Source organism: Hemitrygon akajei, chromosome 8 (assembly GCF_048418815.1).
Source record: "Hemitrygon akajei chromosome 8, sHemAka1.3, whole genome shotgun sequence".
Lineage (NCBI taxonomy): Eukaryota > Metazoa > Chordata > Chondrichthyes > Myliobatiformes > Dasyatidae > Hemitrygon > Hemitrygon akajei.
In genome coordinates this window covers 97,348,033-97,361,205 of record NC_133131.1, presented here as the reverse complement: position 1 = coordinate 97,361,205, position 13,173 = coordinate 97,348,033, and the positions used below count along the sequence as shown (strand labels likewise).

Genomic DNA, 13,173 nt, shown 5'->3' with positions numbered 1-13,173 from the left:
AAAACTTTGTCAGACTTCTATGGGTGCACATCAACTGTACCTTCAGCCACATCTTCTCCATTTCACGCATGTCTGCTCTCACCCCATCCTCCCACCACCCGACCAGGGATAGGGTTCCTCTTGTCCTCACATACTACCCTACTAGCTTCCGCGTCCCACACGTAATTCTCCACACTTCCGCCATCTCCAACGGGATCCCACCACCAAGCATACCTTTCCCTCCCCCACCCCACTTTCTGTTTTCCGCAGGGATCACTCCCTATCTGACTCCCTTGCCTATTTGTCTCTCCTCACTGATCTCCCTCCTGGCACTTACCCTTGCAAGCGGAACAAGGGCTATACCTGCCCCACACCTCATCCCTTACTATCATTCAGGACCACAAACAGTCCTTCCATGTGAGGTAACACTTCACCTGTGTGACTGTTTGGGTCATATATTGAGTCTAGTGCCTCCATTATAACATCCTGTATATTGGTGAGATCCAACATAGACTGGGAGACCACTTTGCCGAGCATCTACACTCGGTCTGCGAGAAAAAGTGGGATCTCCCAGTGGCCACCCATTTTAATTCCGCTTCCCATTCCCATTTCAATATGTCAGTCCATGGCCTCCTCTACTGTCGTGTTGAGGCCACACTCACGTTGGAGGAACAACACCTTGTATTCCGTCTGCGTAGCCTCCAACCTGATGGCATGAACATTGAATTCTTGAACTTCGGGTAATGCCTCCCACTCCACCATCCCCTTTTCCCTGTCTCTGATGTTCCTCCCCTATTTTCTTACTTCCATGATTGTCTGTCTCCAATTGGATTCCTCCTTCTCAGCCCTGTATCTCTTTCACCAATCAACTTCCCAGCTCTTTACTTCACCCCTACCCCTCCCGGTTTCACCTACCATCTTGTTTTCCCCCCTCCCCTCCAACCACCCTTTAACTCTACTCCTCATGTTTTTTTTTCTCCAGAACTGCTGAAGGTTCTCGGCCGGAAACATCAACTGCACTATTTTCCATAGATGCTGCCTGGTCTGCTGAGTTCCTCCAGCATTTTGTGTGTGTTGCTTGGATTTCCAGTATCTGCAGATTTTCTCTTGTTTGTGGTGTGTATCCTAACAGGTTGCATCATGGTTTGTTTGACAAACTTATTGGAGCTCTGAGAATATAATGAGGCACAGTGGATAGAGGGGAACAGATGGATGTTACTTACTTGGATTTCCAGAAGGCGTTCGATAAGGTGCCACATAAAAGACTTCTCCATAAGATAAGGATACATAGAATTGGGGGTGATGTATTAGCCTGGATAGAGGATTGGTTAACCAATAGAAAGCAGAGGGTTGGGATCCATGGGTGTTTCTCTGGTTGGCAAATAGTGGTGAACAGTGTGCCGCAGTGTTTGGCGTTGGGCCTTCAACTGTTCATGATATACATTAACGATCTGGAGAGGAGACCAAGTGTAGTGTATACAAGTTTGCAGATGACATTAAATTGAGTAGAAAAGCAAATCGTGCAAAGGTTCACCAGGCTGATTCCAGACATGAGGGAGTTAGACTATGAGGAGCGATTGAGTCACCTGGGACTGTGTTCACCAGAATTCAGAAGGATGCGAGGAGATCTTATTGAATGGCAGAGCAGGCTCGACGGGCTGGATGGCCTACTCTTGCTTCTTTGTCATATATTCTTATGCATGGAAACACCAATGCTTAGGAATAGATAAGTCTAGAGAAAGTGGTGGATACAGCTCAGTCTATCACAGACCAAGGCCACCCATCAGTTTGTGTACTCTCACAAGAAAGAAGCTTCAATCATCCAAGGCCCCCATCATGCAGGTCTGGCTCTTCTCATGACTGTCATCGGACAGGAGGTATAGGAGCCACAGAAACCAGGTTCAGGAAGAGTTATTGCCCTATCGTCATCATGTTCCTGAGACAGCCTGGAAAACTAAATTCACTACAACCATTCATCACCACTCTGAACTGGTTCCATGATCTACAGACTCACTTTCAAAGACTCTTTACAACTCAAGTTCTCCATATTATTTTTAATTACACAGTTTGACCCTGCTGCACATTGGATGTTTGTCTGTTTATGTATAGTTTTTAGTAAAATTGTGTTGTATTTCATTAATTCCTGAAAACACCTGCAAGAAAGTGAACATCAAAGTAGTATATAGTAACATATACATACTTTGATTATAAATCTACTTTGAACTTTGAAGGGCATCAGAGTGCAAAATTGTTCATCAGTGCAGAGTGAAAAAAGCAAAATGGCTGGGAGGTGATAGGTAAAGTTAACAAAGACTACAGGTGGTAGAATCTGATGGGAAAGGGAGGTGGCTCATGGAATCAAATAAGGGAAGTGGGCTAGGCACATGGGATCAGTAGGTGGAGGTACCCATTGAGAAGTACATGTGGATGATTAACAAACAGGGGAAGGGAAAGAAACTGCATGGTAAGGGCTGAAGATGAAGTGGGTGTTGCAATGAGCGAAGGAAGTGAACCCAAGTGCAGGATACAGGCATGGAGATTGAGTTTGGATGCTTACATGGGCATTAACGCCAAACAGCAAACAGGAGGGATCTTGACACAGAGCCTTGACTTAGAGAGATGGAGTCTCATAGGTAAACCTTGAAACTGGAGCTAAACTTAGAACAAACGGTTCTAAGCAGTCAGGAAATGTAGTTATCTCACTGGAAAATAGACCAACGAACTGGCAACCAGTGGTTGTGATGCCAGAGTTCTTATACTGCAGTTCTTGAAAAAAATCAGGTGTGTCATCATCAAAGCAAATTAGAAGCAATTGGGAAATGGTTGGAACTGTGGTAAAATCAAAGGAAATTAGGAGTAAGATAGGGAATTAACAATTGGGACCATAACAGTGGGGGTTGCAGAAGAAACTCGATAGATCAAGATGAGAGAGAATAGGGACAGAAAGGGATCTGGTAACCTGAAATTGAATTCAATTTTCATGACATTGGGTTGTTGGCTACCAATGTGGAATATGAGATGCTGTTATTCTAGGTCATGGAAGCCATGGACTCCTTGCTTAATAGTATTGGTCCATGACATAAAAAATACTGAGAACCCCTGATCTAAGCTGTGTTTAGCCTCACCCTGGCAGAAGAGGAAGCTGAGGTCATTGTGGGAATGGAGAGGGTAAGTATGATCATTGATGGCTTTTAGTTATTGGAATGATGATAATTGACAGATTAATTGGGATGCTCCATTTAAATAATATAGAAGAAGGCTTTTGTCATTGTTAAGAATCATTTCCCATGTATAATTGGCAATAATGTCAATTGCACATCAGTGATTCCAACTTTCATGGGAGCTGCCATTTTAATTGATGTCATCCATTTGCTCATTTGCTCGGTGCAGGGAAATTTGTAACGAGAAGATCAATATTCAACGTGTATATTTAAAAGTGTTGATCTGGAATTTAAATACAGCCTTTTTGTAAGTTTTCCTACTTATATTTTAAGCATTGTTGTCAAAGCCAACATTTATTCCCTATTCCTACTCACCTTGAGAAGTTGCAAGTGAGCTGCCTTCTTGAACAGCTGAAGTCCTCCTGGTGAAGGTGATCATACTGTGTGGGAGTAAAAATAATTCCAGCACTTAAACCTAGCAATAATGAAGGAATGGCAATATATTTCCAAGCCAGGGTAGGAATATTCAGATGGTGGCTTTACCACATAACTGAAATCATTATCCTTTCGGTGGTTGAGGTTGCAGGTTTGGGGTTAAAAAAAATCACATCATTTTGCATTTTATTGCCATTTCCCTGAAACGTTTAATGGATTTTAAAACCTATTTTATCCTTGTGATAAAATGTGATCAAGAGTTAAACTTTGATATTCATCAGTTCAGAAATCTCAGTAGTTAGGACGTGGCTCAGCAACTAATGTTTGTCGCTCTCCCTTTCCACTCTCCCGAGTCCATACTTCCCACAGTCCATTTAAAGCCCAGCTCCCATGCTCTTCTCCCACCCACTGTCTCACATTCCATTTACACTTATTATAATACCTTTTAAGAAACAAAGTCAGTTAAAAGTATACTGGGTATTAACTGAGAGAATATCCAATAATCTGGAATACCTGCTTGGGGCACAGCATCACCAAAGCCATGAGCATGCTGGATTAATCCAGTTGTAATGTGATTACTTTCTGGTGTTAGTTCAAAGAAAACGATCAGAACCTTAATGTTAACTGATGGTTACAGATATAGTTGTATCTGTTGGTTAGCATTAGGTAAGGGGGGGATTCCAACATGTCGGGATGGATCTCTTTAACCTCCTGTGCTCACGTTTAGTTAATTTATACTGCAAGGGAATGGGATGCCATGACTCTAAGTAAAGCACAATTACTGCTGCTTGTGGCATCCTTAGTGTGTCAGAGACCAGATGCATAACTTTGCCACTTAACCCCTCGCTATATTTAGTCAAATTAAGTTTTAAAATTATTTTATACATCTTATGGGAATTATTATTAAACTTACCTTGACTATGAGTGTAATAATGAGGTGAATGGTAAAGTCATGCAATGGATTTCTGACACACTAATTTCTTATTTAACAACCAAATAAATTGAATAGTAACTTTATTGGACAAAGACATTGACTGTTAATCTTCCTACTGCAACTCCTAATTTTACACCTAGACCTTAGCATTGTACATGAAACTGAAGTGTTGCAATGTTAATAAGTCACAAATTAAGCTGTTACTTATCTGAATTATTGGTATCTCCTTATAGATGAAGGTCTGCTTTGTTTGAGGATGAAAATTACTGAAACTAACCTTACAGTTTCTGTAATATGGTCGTAAATACAACCTAGCTCAGATTAGGGAGATCTTTGTTTAAGGAAGGGAACGGAGGAATACTGAGATACAGAATGCATGAATGATTCTACAAAAAAGGTCAGTGCTAGAAATACAAAAAGAAAGAATGCTGGAAATCTATTCCAAGCCAGAGAACATCTTAAATATGGTAGACCAAAAGTGTATGATGTTTCATTGAAATACAGTAAGCAAAGTCAGCAAACAACATAGCTCAGTGTAGAATTCGGCCCTTTGTTCCACTATCTCTGTAGCAACCATGATGCCAGTCTGACTAAACCCACATTACTGCATATGACCTGTACCCTTTTATTCACTGCCTGTTTATATGTCTGTCTAAATGCATCTTTATTATTGTTATTGTATCTAATTCTAACACTTCCTCTTTGGCTGCAGGGAAGGTGCCGCAGGATTGGAGAATGGCAAATGTAGTTCCCTTGTTTGAAAAAGGTAATAGGGAGAATCCTGGGAACTATAGACCGGTGAGTCTTATGTCGGTGGTCTGCAAACTATCGGAAAGGATTCTCAAGGATAGGATCTATGAGCATTTGGAGAAGTACAGTCTACTCAAGGATAGTCAACATGGCTTTGTGAAGGGAAGGTCATGCCTCACGAGCCTAATTGAGTTTTTTGAAGAGGTAACAAAAGAAATTGATGAGGGTAGGGCAGTAAATGTGGTCTACATGGATTTTAGCAAGGCATTTGATGAGGTCCCCCACGAGAGACTCATCCAGAAAGTCATGAGGCATGGGATCAGTGGAACCTTGGCTGTTTGGATAAAAAATTGGCTTACAGGAAGAAAGCAGAGGGTAGTTGTGGAAGGAAAGTATTCTACCTGGAGGTCAGTGACTAGTAGAGTGCCACACGGATCTGTCCCTGGGACCCCTGCTATTTGTGATTTTTATAAATGACCTGGATGTAGAGGTGGAAGGATGGGTGAGTAAGTTTGCGGATGACACAAAGATTGGAGGAGTTGTGAATGCAGCTGTAGGTTGCCAAAGGTTACAAGAGGATATAGACAGGATGCAAAGTTGGGCAGAAAAGTGGCAGATGGAGTTCAATCCGGGTAAGTGTGAGGTGATGCATTTTGGAAGGACAAACAAGAGGCTGAGTACAGGGTTACTGGTCAGTTACTTAAGAGTGTGGATCAACAGAGGGACCTTGGGGTTCAAATCCATACATCCCTCAAGGTCGCTGCACAGGTTGATAGGGTAGTTAAGAAAGCCTATTGGATGCTCGGCTTCATTAATAGTGATTGAGTTCAAGAGTAGAGAGGTCATGTTGCAACTCTATAAATCCCTGGTGAGACCACACTTAGATTATAGTGTTCAGATCTGGTCACCTCATTATAGGAAGGATGTGGAAGCTAATGGAGAGGGTGCAGAGGAGATTTACCAGGATGCCGCATGGATTGGAAAACAAGTCTTATGAGGCAAGGTTATCAGAGCTGGGACTTTTCTCTTTGGAGCATAGAAGGATGGGAGGGGACTTTCTACAAGATTATGAGAAGCATAGATAGGGTGGATAGCCAGTACCAGTTTCCCAGGGCACCAATAGCAAACACCAGAAGGCATATGTACAAAGTTAAGGGAGGGAGGTTTAGGGGAGACATCAGGGGTAATTTTTTTACACAGAGGGTTGTGGATGCCTGGAATGGCTTGCCAGGGATGGTGGTGGAGGCTAAAATATTAAGGGTATTTAAGAGCCTCTTGGACAGGCATGTGGATGAAAGAAAAATAGAGGGTTACAGGGTAGTGTGTGTTTAGTACTATTTTTTTAAGGAATCTATGGGTCGGCACAACATGGAGGGCTGAAGGGCCCGTATTGTGCTGTAGTATTCTAGTGTTCTAGTGCTCCTCAGGCAGCATGTGCCATCCTGCCCCTCTCTGTATAAAAAAAAATGCCTTGCAAATCTCCTTTTAACTTTTCCCCTTTTACTATAGTGTATTCTATTTGGCAATTCTACCCTGGAGAAAAAGACTCTGACTATCACCCTACATATGTCATAATTTTACATACTTCTATCACATCATCACAAGTTTGTAAACAACACAAGTTTGTCTAACCTCTCTTTATAGTTAATAAACTTTAGTCCAGGCAAGATCTTCTACACTGTCCTGAAAGACTCCACATTCTTTCTGTTGTGTGGTGAACAGAAATGCATACAGTATTCCAAATGTTACCTAAATAATATTGTATCCAACTGTGACATGACAACATAACTTTTATATCCAGTGTTATAACTGATGAGAGCTAGTATGCTGTATACTTTCTCTATCACACTGTTTACTCTTGTTGCCTCTTTCAGGGAGCTGTGGGCTTGCACCCTGAGATCCCTCTGTAAGTGAATGCTCCTATGGGTCCTGCTGTATACTTTCCTCCTGTAATCATCTCACAAAATACTGTACATCACCTCACACTTGTCTGGATTAAATTCCACCTTGTCATTTCTACACCCACATTTTCAACAGATACATATCCTGCTGCATTGCTTGACAACCTTCCATATCATCCACATCTCCACCAAACTTCATGTCAGCTGCAGATTTAGTAATCAGCACACCTACATTTTCATCCTGATCATTTATATACATCACAAACAACAGAGGTCATAGCACTGATTCTTGTAAAGTACTGTTGTCAAAGGTATCCATTTATGTCTCCACCACTACCAGCTGTCCTCTCTGACTGAGCCCATTTTGGATGCAAATCGCCAGCACACCCTGGACCCCATGTGGTTCAACTTTCTGTAACAAACCTTCCATGTGGGACCATGTCAAAAACCTTACTAAGGTCCATGAAAGCGGCACCCACTACCATTCCTTCTTCAATTATCTTTGTTATCTACTCAAAAAATGTAAACAAGTTTAATAATCAAAGCCATGCTTAATAAGTCTACATCTTTCCAAATGTAAGTCAATCCTGTTCCTACAAATCTTCTCCAACAGATGTCGGGCTCTCAGGCCTATAGCTTCCTGGTTATCCCCACTGCCCTTGTTAAACAAAGGAAGAATATTGTCTAGTCCCCAGAATTTTGTCAGGAGTCATGAAAATAATTAATCATAATAACTGCAACAACAGAGTTCAGATGGGTTAACTCACTTTCAGAAATTTTAAGCACATATTTTTCAGCAGATCAATGTGTTTTGATAAATCAGTGCAAAATCCGAATAAATGGTCCAGTTTGAAAATGATAGTTAAATCCATGTTAGTTCTGCTAAGATAGATGCATTCCACCTATTATTGAATCTTGGAATTGTTATGGTGCAGCAGGAGTTCAGATGTTTAGTTGTGTCTGTTGCCTCCTAGAGTGATTCTGTCAATATTATTTCCCCCCCTCCTCCCATAACTCTGGAAAAAATTCTTCCTGAAAACTTTCAAGTGTCTGTTTAAAGCCCAGACTTATCATTTCCACAACTCCTACAAAATTCCAAATCTCTGCAATTATTTTAAGAAAAAGCTTCTCCTCACATCTATCCTAGAAATTTACATTGGGACCTTTTAGTTATCGAATCACCAACTAAATGGAAAAGTTTCCCTCTATTTAAATTTGCCAACATCTTGTATGATTCTGTCAAATTAACTCAATCTTCTTGCAGAGAAAAAAAACTTCAGTTTAATGTCATCGCTGAAATCCTTCATCATTGAAATTATTTTGTTAAATTAGTGGTAATTTATTGTCAAAAAGTAATGCTTTTTTGACAATAGTTTGTGCATGTATTTATAGATCACGTTGTTGGTTCAGGACAAACTCATTTTTTAAAAAAACTTCTGTTGATTTTACTTTGTGACCAAGCAGCTGCCAAAGCTAACATCAGGAATGTTTTAATTGTACGCTTTAGTTCAGTTCAGTTTTATACTTCCTTAGAAATTTCGCGAAGAGGATGTATTAAAGATTCAGTTCAATAACATTCCAGATCAGCTTGTCCAAAGGGCGATAAACGTCAACCCGCGCCAACAACGTTCTTGACTATTTACGTGTACTCTACAAAATGCTTTAAAATAGAGACTGCTTTAAACAGGTGGAACCCCATAAATTCGAAATATTCGGGTATATGACGCGGTTGATTATCTATTTCCAATGATTTCCTTCTGCATGTGCCCGTGCTGTGGTACAATAGTGGGAGGGGATGTTAACTGATGGGTAGATACAGTCTATGTTTGTTTGTTCTCTCTCTCTCTCTCTCTCTCTCTCTCTCTGGAGTGTATTCTGGGATCCCGGAGCCAAAACAGGAGTTGCCTCATTTCACTATCAAACGAGGCTACGACAATCTACTCCTCAACACAGCAACATTGTCAACCAGACTCCCAATGGAACACAATGTCTTCATGGATTCCTCCGGCGGCAAAACTCATTTTCTCCTGTTCGGGATATGCATCCTGGCTATCGGTAGGAAAGCAATGAGGTTTTTAAAAAAAAGTTAATTTGGAGTTTGCTCAGCAAAGTTTTGAGTTTAGTTATTCCAAGTGTCCGGGATCTTCTTTTAAAGGGAGATTTCCGCGAAACAAATCCATGTATTCATTTAAAATATGTATTTACCAACTTTTACACTGAGTTTACAACGGGAATTGTCTTTTAGAGTTGGGGGTTTGAGGAGTTAAAGTGCATGAGACTAATAAACAGGAATTGCAACAAAATAGAGAAGGGATTTAGCGGGCACAGCGATCGCAGGAGGTCACGTATGTGTCCGTGGAATAGTTTTACTTCTGCCGATCAGCAAGCCCGCTATAATATTCTGGACCAGCAAGTCATTAGAGACCGAGAAATCGATCAACAGGAGAGCATTTGTAAAGTTGGTTCAGAAACCTGTGGATCCAGCGCTTTTCTTACCTGCAGCTTTCAAATTAAAAATTCCTCCAACGGTTCCAGGTAGGCTTGCGATAAAGCACGCACTGCTTTCTGAAGATTGTTACAAATCTCTGGAACAGTGAGACGAGATGAGCAGGCGTTGGCACCTGTTGTAGACTAGAGTAATTCCTTGGGACCGTATGTTTCCAGAAGTGAACTCACATTAGCGGTTCTGTACGAACATCAGCCGGCGACTGTACGAAAGGAAAGAGGTTTTAAACATTGAAACTGAATTTCCGGGCAAAATATTGACTCTTGCTGTGAGCGGTTGCTGCTTAAGCCAGGGAAGTGGAACTTAGTTCTTATGAGGTGAGCTATACCTTCTTAGCAGTGCTCAACTTAATGAAACATAAACTGGAGAGAACAGAAGACAATCAGATTCCAGGTTACGGCTGCAGCAACGCACTTTAAAATTAAAGTTCGAAATATTCTTTGCGGCATCAATTCTCCTGATTTTTAGCACCTGTCTACTTAATTTAACTTTTAAGTTTATGAAGTTCGAATAACCATACTGTTCAATTGAATACCTTGTTAACTAAGAGTGGACTAAATTTAATACAATAGGGAATGCATTAAAAAGTAGAAAATTACAAGTAGAATAAGCCTATTCAAATGCAATCAATTTAGTCAGATCACAAATAAGAGACAATCTGCAGACACTGAAAAATCCAAGCACTACACACACAAAATGCTGGAGGAATTCAGCAGGCCAGGCAGCATCTATGGAAATGTATAAACAGTTTTGGGTCCAGACCCTTCATCAGAACTGGAGAAAACAGATGGGGAATCAGAGTAAGAAGGTGGGGGTAGAGGAGGAAGAAACACAAGGTAGTTGGTGACAGGAGAATCTGGGAGTGGGAGCGCTGAAGTAAAGAGCTGGGAAGGCAATTGGTGAAAGGTATGAAGGGTTGGAGGAGGGTGTATCTGATAAGAGAGGACAGAAGGCCATGGAATAAAGGGATGGGGGAGTTATTGGGCAGGTAAGGAGATAAGGCGGGTGAAGGAAACAGGGAATGCTGATGGGGGCATTACTGGAAGTCTGAGAAATTGATGTTCGTGCCATCAGTTTGGACGCTACTCAGATGGAATATAAGGTATTGCTCCTCCAACCTGAGTGCGACCTCATCGCAGCAATAGAGGAGACAATAGACTGACATGTTGGAATGGGAAGTGGAATTAAAATAGGTGGCCGCTGGGAGATTCCACTTTTTCTGGTGAACAGAGCATGGGTGCTTGGTGAAGTCTATCTATGTTGGCTCTCACCTATATACAGGAGGTCACACCAGGAGCACCGGATATAACAGATGATCCCAACAGGCTCAAAGGTGAAGTGTCTTCTCACCTAGAATGACTGTCCGGAGCGCTGAATGGTAGTGTTAAATGTAGATGTGTTTTAAAATTGCAAGCATGAGCTTAACTGAGACTACAACATGATTGTCATTGTGACTGAATGAAACCAGTGCCAAATGCAGGGCTCCCAGTCCCATGGTAACCAAAATGTGGATGCTTAGATCTCTGTACTTTTAGTCTTGTGATCATTGAGTCAATGAGTCCTGTGAATCATTCAAAGAGAATAGCCAAATCCAGTAGTGTTATAGAGTCACAGAGTAATATAACTCCCATACAGGTTCTTTGATCCCACCAGTCCACACCCCCAACTAGTCCAATTTCCTGTTTTCAGCCCATACCCCTCTAAGCCTTTCCCCACCATGTACCTATCCAAATGCTTCTGAAGTGGTACTATTGTGCCCGTCTCAGCTGCTTCTGGGAACTCATTGCATATGCTCACCACTGTTTGCATGGAAATGTTGCTCCCCAGGTCCCTTTTAAATATTTCTATTTTCATTCTAAACCCCTGGTTTTAGTCTCCCCCTGCCCTGGGGAAAGGACTGTTACCACCCATCCTATCTGTGCCTCTCAAATTTATAAACATTTCTATAAGGTCACCCCTCATTCTCCTACATTCCAAGGAAGAAAGATCTAGCCTGCCCAACCTGTCCCTATGACTCAGGTCTTCTAGTCCTGGCAATATCCTCATAACAGATGCAGGGAGATGTTAAGGTCAAAGGTAAAGTATCAAAGTAAATAAGGAAGTACTCAGTAATGGATGCCACATTTTCAGATTGAAAACTTAAATATAGATGAAAGCTTTTGAAGGCTTTGAATTGATAAAGGACTGGATGGAGGCTGCGAACATGAGGTTGTAACTGATTGTTAGATATGAAGAAATTGGTTCACTGTGGCTTAGATCTGACAGCTTGAAGCTTTAGATCAATGATTCTGTGAGATGCAAATCCTCTGCCTTCTCCCAAAAGGACTACCGGTGCAATTGGTATGCACACTTCAATTTTGATTTTTCCATCTCTCGGTGGCTGTCCATGTAACTCAGTGTTAGTGCTATGTGCACGTAGTCATACTTGAAGCCTACTTGTGAGTCTAAGCTAGCCAGAACAGTTGGAGCCGTGGGGTTTGCAAAGGCGAATTGCTGGATATGTGAGGAGGTGTAAAGAATCTGGTACCATATCCCTATTCTAACTAGATGCTTTATTTGACTGATGCAGTCTGTTCAATAGCAACAGCAGGCAGTACACATGTTTTTAGTGCCATGGCAATCTGCCATTTTTAAATATTGATGAGTACCTGTCCTCATATCCCCTCCACCCTTTCGACCACCTCACCCCACGCTCAACCCATATGCAACTGCGAGAATCATCATGCTAAGCATTAATCAACCTCATTTTGTAGAAGGTAACCTGGCAGACACAATTACCTACCTGCTGGAAATCATATCTGATTTCCACCTCAGTGATTTAGGATGAAGAACAGATGGCTCTGTGAAGCTATCACCCAGACAGCCAGGGCAAAAACTGACTCCATTGTGTAACAGTTGCTGCAATATCAGTTCATACAAATAATATGCTTTTGAATGTCCACAGTTGCTGGATGTTCAAATACATACTATCCATATTAGAATTAAGTAATAAATGCTAAAATTATTTGTTTTTATACACAATTTAATATTGTATAAACTGCAAATTTGCAAAGTCAAGATGTTATTTTGGACCAAGCTACTTTTCAAATAAGTTATCTTACAAATGTGTTATGGGCATTAAATGCACTAAATATTCAAATTTGTTCAAAATTTCAAATTTTGCTAAATATAAATAGATCCCCAGTCTCTGCTTCTATTGTCTCTCTTTTTAATGTCCTTCTCGCAATCTTTCTTCAATTTTAACCAATTTGTTTACACTGCAGCCTGTCCAATTTATATGTCAATAGAGGATTACTCAGCATTTCCCTCTGCAAGCATATTGGCTTTGGGCTGCAGGCAGCCCCAACCTGACGTATGTGCTTTACCTTTTGCTAACCAGCAATAGCTAAATGTTCGTGTAGGCACTGAGCACTTGATAGAAAACTGTACCAGAAAAGTAATCAGGTAAATCAGTGCTAACCATCAGTCGTATAAATGGCAATGCTACCACTGGATTTTCCTACTTTT

At 41.2% G+C, this 13,173-nt stretch overlaps 1 protein-coding gene across 1 annotated transcript in view; it reads left to right on the top strand.

Annotated features, from left to right (window-relative positions):
• Nucleotides 1–9,121: 9,121 nt before the first annotated feature.
• Nucleotides 9,122–13,173, top strand: part of hepacam2 (HEPACAM family member 2) — a 77,171-nt gene continuing 73,119 nt past the window's right edge. The window contains exon 1 of the mRNA XM_073054233.1: nt 9,122–9,215. Coding sequence (XP_072910334.1) covers nt 9,137–9,215 — 79 coding nt within the window. The 5' untranslated portion in view covers nt 9,122–9,136. The remainder of the gene's footprint in view (nt 9,216–13,173) is intronic.